At 31.6% G+C, this 13,948-nt stretch overlaps 2 protein-coding genes across 2 annotated transcripts in view; one reads left to right on the top strand and one right to left on the bottom strand.

Moving 5' to 3' along the window:
• The window catches only part of LOC106463631 (rho GTPase-activating protein 18-like), a 37,142-nt gene extending 24,111 nt beyond the window's left edge, over nucleotides 1-13,031 (bottom strand). Inside the window, exons 1-5 of the mRNA XM_022391170.1 lie at nucleotides 12,951-13,031; nucleotides 11,591-11,760; nucleotides 9,268-9,511; nucleotides 8,602-8,882; nucleotides 8,295-8,336 (exon numbers count right to left, since the gene is read on the bottom strand). Of these exons, the coding sequence (XP_022246878.1) occupies nucleotides 8,295-8,336; nucleotides 8,602-8,700 (141 nt within the window). The 5' untranslated portion in view covers nucleotides 8,701-8,882; nucleotides 9,268-9,511; nucleotides 11,591-11,760; nucleotides 12,951-13,031. The remainder of the gene's footprint in view (nucleotides 1-8,294; nucleotides 8,337-8,601; nucleotides 8,883-9,267; nucleotides 9,512-11,590; nucleotides 11,761-12,950) is intronic.
• Nucleotides 8,701-13,948, top strand: part of LOC106463630 (trichohyalin-like) — a 47,778-nt gene continuing 42,530 nt past the window's right edge. The window contains 2 exon segments of the mRNA XM_013923678.2: nucleotides 8,701-8,712; nucleotides 8,906-9,000. Of these exon segments, the coding sequence (XP_013779132.2) occupies nucleotides 8,701-8,712; nucleotides 8,906-9,000 (107 nt within the window).

Consider the following 13,948-nt stretch of genomic DNA (forward strand, 5'->3'; position numbering starts at 1 on the left):
CATAAACACCACGTTGTGATAGTAAACTGTTTTATAAACACCACGTTGTGATACTAAAAGGTTTAATAAACACCAAGACGTGACAATAAACTATTTTATAAACACCACGTTGTGATACTAAAAGGTTTAATAAACACCAAGTCGTGACAATAAACTATTTCATAAACACCACGTTGTGATAGTAAACTGTTTTATAAACACCACGTTGTGATACTAAAAGGTTTAATTAACACCAAGTTGTGATAGTAAACTGTTTTATAAACACCAAGTTGTGATAGTAATCTGTTTTATGACACCACGTTGTGATACTAAAAGGTTTAATAAACACCAAGTCGTGACAATAAACTATTTTATAAACACCAAGTTGTGATAGTAAACTGTTTTATAAACACCACGTTGTGATACTAAAAGGTTTAATAAACACCAAGACGTGACAATAAACTATTTTATAAACACCAAGTTGTGATAGTAAACTGTTTTATAAACACCACGTTGTGATACTAAAAGGTTTAATAAACACCAAGTCGTGACAATAAACTATTTTATAAAACAGTTTACTATCACAACTTGGTGTATGACACCAAGACGTGATACTAAACTGTTTTATAAACACCAAGACGCGATACTAAACTGTTTTATAAACACCAAGTCGTTATACTAAACTGTTTTATAAACACCAGTTACCTGATACTAAACTGTTTTATGACACCAATTTGTGATAGTAAACTATTTTATAAACACCACGTTGTGATAGTAAACTGTTTTATAAACACCACGTTGTGATAGTAAAAGGTTTTCTAAACACTACATCCTGATAAAAACAGGATTTGAAATCAATACGATATAATCATCTGTATCAGTTTTATACGGACATAACTTCATGATATATAACAGCTCTATAACAATATGTATTTGATGGACAAAAGCACGATATTATAAAACCAGGAGTAACTTATACGTGTAGCTAATTTGGTTAATTTCTGGTATCAGTCTGTGTATCAGCAAGTTCATTTTTAAAAGGAGGTCTCATTTATCATTGACCTTATATAGAAATTAGTATTATTTGAAGTGATGACTATGTCACACTTGAGCTAGCCGAGGATCAAAATTAGGCTTAAAAATATATCTCAACCGTGTTTGGGGATATACCCTACAAAGTACATCCTTAGCAGATTTTTATAAGCAAAAAATATTTACCAATCTATGGCAAAATGAGAACAGCAGGATATTTAGTAAGTTCATATGAAGTATTCTCCCAATAATATGTATATGGAAAAATCATTTTAGTATAACAATTATTTGATATTATTAAATTATCTGTACATAGTAACATTAAGTCATGACTAGATGACATGAGTGTTAGACACGGAGTAACATTTAGTCATGACTAGATGACATGATTGTTGGACACGGAGTAACATTTAGTCATGACTAGATGACATGAGTGTTGGACACTGAGTAACATTAAAACACTCATGTCATCTAGTCATGACTCATCTAGTCATGACTAAATGTTACTCATTTTCCAACAATCATGTCATCTAGTCATGATTAAATGTTACTCAGTGTCCAACACTCATGTCATCTAGTCATGACTAAATGTTACTCAGTGTCCAATACTATTATATATGTATGACAACAAGTATTACATCTGAAAGATGTGCATTGAACAGTTAAGTTAGCTTTTACGATAAGAGAAACGTACCGTGTGTTTATCATCGCTAGCTGTATCGATACTGATATCTGAACGTGTTTTATCTAAAACAAACGTATTTGGTAAACCTGTTCTTTCTGTTCCTCAGTTACAATATATTTTCACAGCAGGGTTTTAGAGTACAAGCATTCTTATTTTGTATGTTCTACCACAAAATGGCGTCAGGAGGAATCCTCATCAAATATTTTGTGTCACATTAGCTGTCTGAAAATTGAGTTTACAGCAGTAGTAATAATAAGAGTCTTTAATTCTGGAAAGGACCTACCATCGGATGTCTTAGAAATGTTTTCACTATCGTCAATCTGTGTTGTGGATTCAGACTGACGAAACTCGTTCCAGTAATCCTCAAATTCCCCGTTGTTGGTTCTTTCCATAACAATAACGATGAAACTGTGTAAATCAGTAACATGTACCTATTCTCCTGGATAACACTGAAAGTATAGAAAGATAAAGGAGTCATTCAAGATGTTTATATCTTCTTAAGAATAAATGCATTTTAAAATATGTTGCTACTTTTTTCCAATTTCCAGGGAAACCTAACATTCAATTTTGTTTGTTACGTTTGTCCAAAGACAAGATACTGACACCGGAAGAATTGTTATTATCAGTTCCTACTAACCCAGCTTTATTGTTATTAAAGTTAGAAGATGAGAAAAATAAGTTATCTGGAGAAACTGGAAACCAAATGTAAAAATGTTTGCCTAAAAGTTCTGGGGCTGATGTACAGTTCCTATTTTACCACATCAAAAAGTGAATGTTGGCCAAACTCCGGCCAACCTAAATGTTCTTACGTCTTAATTTCGTGCCTATTTTAGAATCCTAATAAATAAATGTTGGTCACAAACCTGAATTTTCTCATTTCCGTGGGTTCTCCCAACAACTGAATGTTGGCTATACTCCGTAGAATAAACCCAATCCCAACAACTGAATGTTGTTCCGTAGAATAAAACAAATACTGTGAAATACTCGCCAATAAAAACAAGTTTCTTAACGAATACCAAAATAACTTTTCAGTCAACAACCCTTCATCGGGTTAACAGTGAGGAGAAAACTGCTTTCAGAAGTGCTAGGATAAAAAGAATAAAAGATCCAAGAACGCATTTCGGAACATATTCTTAAGCTAAAACAAGAGGAGGTATAAGAATTAACACAAAAATATATAAAAACAAAATAGCAATAATAAAATTAATATGTTGAGTGAAACTGGAGGAAGAGGAAAATTATATGAAATAAAGTAAATTAAGGTAAATAATTGAAAAAGTAGAACATGACTACTTAATGATACAAACAATAAGACAATACAAGTAATTATAGAATGAACAAAGGAATCGAATACTATTGTTCAGCGAGATACAACAAATGGGAATTTAATATTAAAAATGAAGAAAGCCTTATAAAAACTAGCTAATAAATATAAAGGTAACAAATATGGTAAATAAAAATATTAACTTAAATGCGTCAGTTAATGAATATATAAAGGAAAGTGTTCATTGAACAAAAGTGTCGATCAAACCTCCGGCAAACCCAAACGTTCTTATTATATTATTTCACTACTTTTTTCACAATCCCAACAAAGGAACGTTAGCTATACCACGACCAACTTAAGTGTTCTTACTTTATTATTCACATACCAGGAAGTTTCTTGTTACCAATATTGAAACTATTTTACGTATCGATTTCCATACAATTTCTACGATATTGACGACAAATAATCAATCTTCGTATGTCTCGGAAGAGCTCACGCAACCTGTCAAGATAATATTATCCAGAGAAGAAAATTTAATAAATAATTGAAATCAACGTTTCATATTTACACATTTTACTGAAGCCGTCAATGGCTTCCACTTTAAAAGCACTTTCTACGTGTACATTGTTTCAACGTCCGCTCGTCTTCAATAATTGATACTTTTTTCCCATGTCGTATGATATTACATTGTTACTTACCTAATTCCTTGGTCAACCTTTATAATACATCACACCAAATATTAATGAAGTGACTTGACGGTCCTTCATCTCTGTTTAATACTTATTTTGTTATTTCCAGTGATTCTCTGACATTTAAAGCTATAATATTGTGAGATTGAGCTACAATTGTAGTTTTTCCCATACAATTGTGTGTTGTTTTGTTTTTACATGTTCTGCTATAGCCGAGTTTTCTATTTTATTATTTCTTACGTAACCTTTATGTTCCTGTAATTTGTATTCTAAATTCCTTTTAGTTTGACCAATATAAAGACTCCCACATTTACATTATATTTTGTTAATCCCAGTTTTATGTTCTAATTCTATTTTATCTTTAGTATTCCCTAACATCTCTTTAATCACTAGAAATAACAAAATAAACAAAAGAAGTATCAAGTCAGTTCATTTTCGGTAAAGTACGTTTATTCGTCGGACGTTTCGGAATATTCACATTCCATCTCTAGCGACTGTATTAATTAATCGATAGTATTAAATACAGATATTCATTCAGTTGGAACATTTATAGTAGCATAATGCAAAAGAAAAACAAACAAACAAAAACAACAACAACCAGCAGGATTTAAACAGGAAATAAAAAAAGTTTAACTATTATATTACGAAACTCGTGTGGTAAAGAAGGGGAGGTATAGAGATAACACTGTATAGTTGACAATGTGCTAGGGATATTTATAATAGGCTTAGCTGTAAAGAAGTTGTGTTATTGTTTAGAGTGGGGCTTTCTTTTAAAATGGACAAGCTTTCTTTGGTGAGAAGTTCTGTGTTGGATGAACCAGTCAAAATTACTTTAAAATTGTTAACCAGAATAAGGTGGCTGTTATTGTCACTATGTAAGAGGATTGCTGATTCAGGTAGATTTGATAGTTTATTAGATATATTGTACCGGGGTTAACTTCATGTCAACTCCAGGTCAAGAGATACTAGACCCCAAAGTACATATTTCATTCTATCAAGAACAAAATAGTATCAATAATAACTGTTATTTGCCAAGACGTACATTCCTGTACTTCATAAATTAATATTTTTAGGATGTCTCTAGGTTCTAGATTATTAGGATATATTGTACCCTGGTTTAATGTTTTCTAGGATTTTTATAATTTGTAGATTTTTAGGATACATTGTACAATGATTTAATGTTTTCTAGGATTTCTCTAATTTTTAGATTATTAGGATACATTGTATCCTGGTTTAACGTTTTCTAGGATTTTTATAATTTGTAGATTTTTAGGATACATTGTACAATGATGTAATGTTTTCTAGGATTTCTCTAATTTCTAGATTATTAGGATATATTGTACCCTGGTTTAATGTTTTCTAGGATTTTTATAATTTCTAGATTATTAGGATATATTGTATCCTGGTTTAACGTTTTCTAGGATTTCTCTAATTTCTAGATTATTAGGATATATTGTACAATGATTTAATGTTTTCTAGGATTTCTCTAATTTCTAGATTATTAGGATACATCGCACCCTGGTTTAATATTTTTTCTAGGATTTCTTTAATTTCTAAATTACTAGGATACATTGTACCCAGGTTTACGTTGGCTAATATTTGTTTTTATAGGACTGACGTTGTACCTTGTTCATGCAAGTGTGTGTCCCTGGTGAAGTAATGGTCGCTAGACTTACGATGCTACAACCGGGATCGATATCCATGTAAACACTGAGCGGGATAGCCTTTTACGTTCGAAAATCAAACAAATCCTCTTCGGATCCTGATATATTCCGTCAGAGACCAACTTTACATATCCAACTGAATCGCAAATTTGAACGTAAAGTTGCTTTCCAATTAATGATACACTGACATTATCTTCAAACTTTGTAAAGTATAAAAACAAGAAACAATAATTTAGAGCTAATACCAGCGTCTTCTTATTTTTGATAAGGCACTTACCTTATTAATACACAGCTTTCTGATCATGCATAAGATGGTAAAGTACACCAGCGTAATATAGTGTCCATGTCACCTAGTTATCTTCATAACACTCCGACATTCATCAAGTTTAACTTAAAGCAGCCACAGCTATGATCTACAACACAGCAGGTCATGAGGTACATGCGCATACGCATAATTGCTTCACAACCGTTATCGTGGCAGTTCGGAGGTAAACAAAGTCACATCTGTTGACAAAGGTTAACCGGATTTACAGCACGGAAAACGGTCTTATCAGCTTTCCCTTGCTGCCTGCATATCAGTCCAAGGGAAGTTGGATTACGTCACAGTACAATAAACGAACTGTAAGAATGGAAAGGATTTTAGTGATTATTTACTACTTGTAGAAGTACAACTGTTTAAAACCTCTAACTAGATAAGTTCTTTAATGTCAAAGTTAACGAAAACTCGCGCTTAGTTTACCTGCTTTTTATTAAAACTTGTAACTTTGAAGACCAATTAACGCAAGAAAGGAATTTCTATGTCTGTGACCTCTGACAAAAGATACTTATAACAATATTTTTCAATTACCTTTTGTGGCGTTTAATTACTTACAGCCAATACCTCAAATATAAACTCATTTCATCTAGTCATGACCAAATGTTACTCCGTGCCCAACACTCATGTCATCTAGTCATGACTTAATGTTACCCCGTGTCCAACACTCATGTCATCTAGTCATGACAAATGTTACTCAGTGTCCAACACTCATGTCATCTAGTCATGACTAAATGTTACTCAGTGTCCAACACTCATGTCATCTAGTCATGACTTAATGTTACTCAGTGTCCAACAATCATGTCCCTGGTCACTAAACAACGACAACAATGATATACTATCTGTTCCACTTCCTTGAAAGTATATATATTACCAAATTTACATCGTTATCTCCTTTACTTTCGTTAAAATACAAAGATTAAGGAATTTACCTCCTGTTGCCGCAAAAACGCGATTTGACTTTGGAACCGTCGGGAACTATAATAGTGAAGGTCAAATCCTACTATATATATGGTCAGACAAGATCGACCCAAGGGTTAAACGGAAGGTGTTTTTGACTATCTGCCTTACTCCAGTTTATCAGTTAAAAATTAGAAACGGCTATACACAGATAGCCTCTGTGTAGTTTTGTGTGAAAGTTCTACAAAACAAACAAACCAATTTTGTCTCAACTTTTTTATACTGCGGCATAACGGCTCATAGAATGGCTCTGTATTTTTTTTTTTTTCAAATAGAAACGTTTAGCTCATAGCTCCGTCATCTCTTGACTGATTTGAGATCATATTACAGTTTTGGACTCAAGTGGTCAAACTCTTTCGATTGATATATTTTACCATGCTCATGTCTCATAGATTAATTTACTCTAATTCTGCCCAAAATAGATTCAATTTGGGGGCAGGCTGGTAGAGATCCTGGTGAGTAATAAAATCGAATATGGTATACGCGCGTCCCATACTTGGTATTGCTGGCGCACAAAGAATATAGCTAATAAAAAGGATGAGAAAATGTCTCGTGGATTAATTTACACTAAACCTGTCTAAAAGAATTTCAAATGCCGCGGCTACTGAGGATTCTCTCTTGTTTATTATTTTACAGAAAGTCTCTAGAGTCTTACATTGTGTAACTTTGCATAAATCATGATGCAAATACACAGTGTAATTGTCTCAAGAAATAAAAAACTTTATACAACAATGAACGTGGTACATGTAAACACAGGTATTTATATATATATGACTTGCAGTCACAGAATACAAGAAGTAAGTGCCATAGCCAAATATTAGTTGCACCCATACATACACTTCAATATCCAGAAAAATAAATTTTATGAAAATGGAAACTCTCCATTAATAACTGAGACTTGCGAAACTGTTACTGACTATGAAATATAATTGCTGGATTAAAACTTGAAGCATGTTAAAATATATATGCCAAATTATTAACTTTCAAAATAAAACAATATCTAGCAGGAAAAATGTCAATACGTGTTGCTAAAAGTGTAAATACATGTTGCTAAAAGTGTCAATACGTGTTGCTGAAAGTGTCAATACGTGTTGCTAAAAGTGTCAATACGTGTTGCTAAAAGTGTAAATACATATTGCTAAAAGTGTCAATACGTGTTGCTGAAAGTGTCAATACATGTTGCTGAAAGTGTCAATACATGTTGCTAAAAGTGTCAATACATGTTGCTAAAAGTGTCAATACATGTTGCTAAAAGTGTAAATACATGTTGCTAAAAGTGTCAATACATGTTGCTAAAAGTGTAAATACATGTTGCTAAAAGTGTCAATACACGTTGCTAAAAGTGCCAATACGTGTCAGATTCAAACTAGATATGATAAAAAAATTCAAGGGTTTATTTATCATTTAAAGAAACGACTTACAACAAAATTTTATTAATCACTTAAAGAAACAACTTACAATAAAAGCATATTTTTACAGAACAGGGAATCGTACGGTAAAATTCTCATTCTTAGTTTTTCTACTGTTATTAATCAGATGCTAAGAGAAAGTGCAACTTGCATTAACAGATAAACAACAAAATAAGAAGTTTAATCAATGTTTTGTGATTAGTATTACTTTACTTGTTGCAAAATAAAATAGTTATTAAGTCAAATTTTCCAACAAAGTAGCCATAATTATCACGCACGTTTTGAGTTCCAGTACTTACTGGTAATTCTTCACAGTTTTGCTGCTCAGTGAATCCTTTTTCCTGCGAAAAAGAAAACGTTTATTAAACATTTAATAACAGAAAAAAAAACTTATTACGTAAGTCAGATAACGTTTACTAAACACTTAACAGAAAAAACTCATTATGTGAGTCAGATAATGTTTATTAAACACTTAATAATAGAAAAAAACTTATTATGTGGGGCAGATAACGTTTATTAAATACTTAATACACTCAATACTTTTGTAAATGTTCCAAATAATTTCATTTACAAATTTCAGAAAGAAGCATCTTATTATTAACTTACCTTCACACGAAACCCTAAAATTTCAGGACTTTTAGCATCCACTTGTGAACATAAAGTGGCTGCTGACAGTTTATGATTCTCCAAGTAATTAGCAGGCATATGTCGATTTGTGTGATCTCTTATTGTTCCCCGGGTCTGATAACGAAGAATCTCGATATCTAGGGAATACAGATTTTTACCAAATTCAACTGAAATGCTATTTGCTTCAACTCAATCATTGCCAAAGGGTCACTCTAGACTGTCGAGCTTTCCTGCTAGATCTACAATCGTGGTTTATTTACCTAAAATATAAAGGATGGTCTAGGTTGATCATATTTCACAACCTAATACTCCAGTATTTTAAAGAAAACTGCAGCCTTACAACAATTCATTGACAATATACAATCATATCAATTCATAGTTATGTTACTGACATAACTTTAAACATGGACAAATAAACAAAAAGAGGGAAAGGTTTGTATTCAATTGTCCAGAGACCAGTTTCTTCTTTATAACATTCTAGGCCAGTAACACCAAGGAATGAAAACTTACTAACATCTTCTGACTATTGTTAAAGTAGACCAACAGAGCTATGAGTTCAGTTGATCATATTGAATTAGTCCTTTAGTAAAGGCAAGTTCAAGTTTTCATTCTTCACATTTAAAAAGGACGAGAAAAGAGTCATACCTGAACTGGAATCATCATAACCTGTTAGCTGATATTCTTTGTGACCTGACCTCCGAAAAGCCTTTTCCCTACGCTGTGACTTAGAATATTTATCCTGAATCCCAGGTATTTCTGCAAATTGATCATTATTATTTGGGGCCCGATAATGAGCAAGATTATCTTCAGATTCTGGAAAATGTCCTTGGTGCTTCTCAATGGAACTGGAGAAATTTTCTGTAGGCACATGAATTAGGTCTTTTTCATGCTAGTTGGTCGGGGAACATAACATATATTTATTTATTACTAACAATTTAAAATAATAGTATTGTTTGCCTAAAAAGTGTTAAAATTATTAGAATAGAACTCTATGCTAAACAAAACGTGTTGAGATTAGTTTTTGAACTCGAAAATATTTGACTGCACAGCTGATGCCAGCATTTTATGTTAGTACTTTGGTTTGCCCAAGAAACACTTAATATTACTATTGCTCTCTACTAAACTTTATTATCTTGACCAATCGATTTGTGTAAATTTCTACAACTAGTTCCTTATCTATCTTTGCTGGACAGGAGGGGTCTCAATGACATCCCCAAATATTTTCCTTCCCACAATAGAAAACTTAACCTAATTGCAGGAATTTTGGTTTAAAATAATGATATCTAGTTTCTGTTTAAAGAAATCGTATAAGTTGATTTAGTATGATTGTCAATTTTTAGGTTTTGAAATTTCAAAATTTTATTATGAGAATAATGAGATACTGTTTTGGAAAACATATTATAAATACTTTCGTCTTAAAACCATATCTTTTCAATGTTGTTTAATAAGTTCCATTTTCTTTATCAGTCAGTTGAAAGTTCATTAATAATCATTAACATATTTATTTTCATACTTTTCTTTACTAATTGCAGCTATAAATGATAAAAGACACGACAGAAAGTGCAGGCAACGATTTATCAGAGACACCTTTCAAACTAGATAACAATATTTTTGTTAATGTTCTTCGTCGACATAAATTTATATCTAATAAATATATTCTCTTCCAGATTGAATACGATAAACTTAACAATAAATAAGAATTTGAGTAACTAAAATATTTTGCATTCTCCAACAGAACTGGATAAACTTAATTATCTGATGTATTATCGTAAAAGAAAATTTCTGGAGCTTTCATACAGATATAAGTTAACCCGAAATTATTGTTCAAAAAGTCTAAATAAACTATAAAAAATGTCCACATCTGTGGTTTGTTCCTAAGTTTTCTAAACTTTCCATTAAATTCCGCAATAAATCCGGGTGGCCATTTATTTGAAGATACGACAAAATTAAACCATTTTATTTACTTCATATTGACGCAAAGACAAAATTATACCTCTATATTTACTTCATATTGACGCAAAGACAAAATTATACCTCTATATTTACTTCATATTGACGTAAAGACAAAATTATACCTCTATATTTACTTCATAGTGACGTAAACACAAAATTATACCTCTATATTCACTTCATATTGACGTAAAGACAAAATTATACCTCTATATTTACTTCATATTGACGTAAACACAAAATTATACCTCTATATTTACTTCATATTGACGTAAACACAAAATTATACCTCTATATTTACTTCATACTGACGTAAAGACAAAATTAAATCACTTAATCTATTTCATATTAACGTAAAGACAAAATTAAATCACTTTATTTAATTCATATTGATGTAAATAGAACATAATCTGCTCCATCCAACTGTACTTAGCCATTGGCTCTACGTATTTTCAAAGTTTTGCTTCATTTATAGCTGTTCAGAGCACATGCTGTGATATCATAAAAGGTCGCAAATAAATGCTATAGTAATAAAACCACTAACAGATAAGGAGAATCACGTGAAAAAAATGAAATGAATCATTATATTTTCAAAGAGTGATATTTTCTTAGCTATTATAAACTTTACTTTGACGTTGAAAGAAAGACTAAAAAATTCGATACATTTTTTTTACATAAAAACTTGTGGAAGCTATACAGAAATGAAACTTAGAGTATTTGTCTCATTTTTCTTTGCACTAAATAAATATATATAACGAAAAATATCAATTCTGAAATTATTTTGAGTTAAGTTAGAAATGTTATTTTTACTTAATTTTTGGAACTAGATGTATATAGATGATTACTCTATCTAATTTACTTAATTATTATCTTTGTTTGTCATTACCTCTAAATGACATAACACACGCCACTCTGTCTAGTTTACTTGATTATTATCTTAGTTTGTCATTACCTCTAATTGACATAACACATGCCACTCTGTCTAGTTTACTTAATTATTATCTTAGTTTGTCATTACCTCTAATTGACAGAACACATCCCGTACGTCTGGTAAACGATCATGATTACGTTTACGACGAAACGTGTTCTTCCAGGTGAGAAACCGTTTCTTTACTGTTTCTGCTTGATGATGAGTAAGTGTAGCTAACTGTTCTTCTAATAGATCCTCTTCATCCTGACCAGCTAATGCTGAAAGTACAACATAACTCATTAAAACTGCACATGGCTCTACCTATCTTTTTTCTATGATCAGCTCCATTAGAAGTTGTTCACATCACACAGTGCGACACCATAAAACGGTGGCAACTAAATGCTATAATAATAAAACCAGCACTTGTACTTCTTGCATTGGAATACCACATTCAAAGCACTAGGTCTATTTTCCATTTTACAACCAGCTAACTTTGAAAGTACAGTACCTCAAGCCAATGGCCAATAGCCAAACTATAAAGTAGCACGAAGGTACACGATGTGGAAAGTTTTTGTAGTTCTTCGTGTCCCCTCAAGCCAATAAAGAAACTATAAAGTAGCAAGAAAACATGTGATGTGGAAAGTGTTTGTAGCTCTTATTCCCTCAAACCAATACGGAAACTATAAACGTTATAAAATAATTTCAGGCAATGGATCTTTTTTTGCATGATCCACCTAATATTGAAAGTAAAGGAAAGATCATAAGGGGATAGTCGAGTTGAAAATAAATAATACGTGGAAACTAAAAGATCATAAGGGGATAGTCGAGTTGGCAATTAAAGATGGGCAGTGCAAAGATACATAAATATCGGTATTTTTCTGTAATGGACAGTAAAGAATGTAAGCTGATCATTTTATAAAGGATAATATTAGATTAATCAATGGATATGATACGTGTGTAAAAAGTGGTGGCACTGGTAGTTCACTAGTTAAATCATAAAATGTACACAACATACATGATATATATACTAGTGGGGTAATAATGTCAATGGACAATAACAAATGGATAGTACAGAGATGTAAAGATGACAGTCAGTACAAAACCGGGTATAGAAAACAATGCCAAATTATCAGTAAGTAGTACAAGTATTTTTAACGAATGGACAGTAGAGAGGGGTAAAAATGGCAGTCAGTTACTCAACGGAGAACAAAAGACAATGGCCACATTAGCAACTAATAAATGATTATAACAGAGTTAAAAATATATAATGTGTTAGGATATACTAAAGGTAAAGCTGTTTGTCTAGAAAAGAGAACACATTTAATTGGTCAGTAGATGGTGGATGTATAGAAACAATAAATCAGTTACCTTAATTAGTGGACAATGGAAGTTTCCAGAAAACAAGGCATGAATTTCTTTATTAGTTATTCACTTTCAGTTGAAATTATCTTCAGATGAATGAACGTACCTTGTTGAAGTAAGGATTCAAAGTAAAACCCTGCATCTCGTAACCAGTCATCTTCCCTTTCACCTTCTATTGAAAAAACAGATAATTAGAAACAATATACAAAGAAAATACGTTGGGAACTGTAGCTATAATAGTGGAGACCATAATAAATAAAAAAAACATCAACTGGATTTGAACGGAAAAGAAACATTACTACCGATAAATGACACAGAGATAAAACAAAAATGATTCGGGAATTTTAAACTTAACTTTAGCAGCACATAAACGAAATAACAAGAGTAATGACCTAGATCAACGAAAAAAACCAAGATAAACTAAATTCCACGACATAGATAAAGTCATGATCACAGTGGCCGATAACACTAGTAGTTCATAAAGATTCCCACCCACCGACATATTCTGAGCTTTGAATAGTTGGCCCACAAGACTATAGAAAAAAAAAACATTATAAGGTGATACCTTCCAAACTTGTCGTTGTTTAGTGATCAGGTTCCTATTATATATATCATATGTATTTCACATAAAGAAACGTACTTTGTGTATGTGTATATCATTGTTGTCGTTGTTTAGTGACCAGGCTGCTATTATATATATCACAAGTATTTCACTTAAAGAAATGTACTTTGTGTATGTGTATATCATTGTTGTCGTTGTTTAGTGACCAGGCTGCTATTATATATATCACAAGTATTTCACTTAAAGAAACGTACTTTGTGTATGTGTAAATTTACAAATTTACATTTTCTATCTGTTCCACTTCTTTGAATAAATATAAATTTACAAATTTACATTTTATATCTGTTCCATTTCCTTGAAAGTATATATATATTACCAAATATACATTGTTATTTATTCAAAGAAGTGGAACAGATAGAAAATGTAAATTTGTAAATCTGTATTTATTCAAGGAAGTGGAACAGATAGAAAATGTAAATTTGTAAATCTGTATTTATTCAAGGAAGTGGAACAGATAGAAAATGTAAATTTGTAAATCCTTT

Source organism: Limulus polyphemus, unplaced genomic scaffold (genome assembly GCF_000517525.1).
Source record: "Limulus polyphemus unplaced genomic scaffold, Limulus_polyphemus-2.1.2 Scaffold1449, whole genome shotgun sequence".
In the NCBI taxonomy this organism is placed as follows: domain Eukaryota; kingdom Metazoa; phylum Arthropoda; class Merostomata; order Xiphosura; family Limulidae; genus Limulus; species Limulus polyphemus.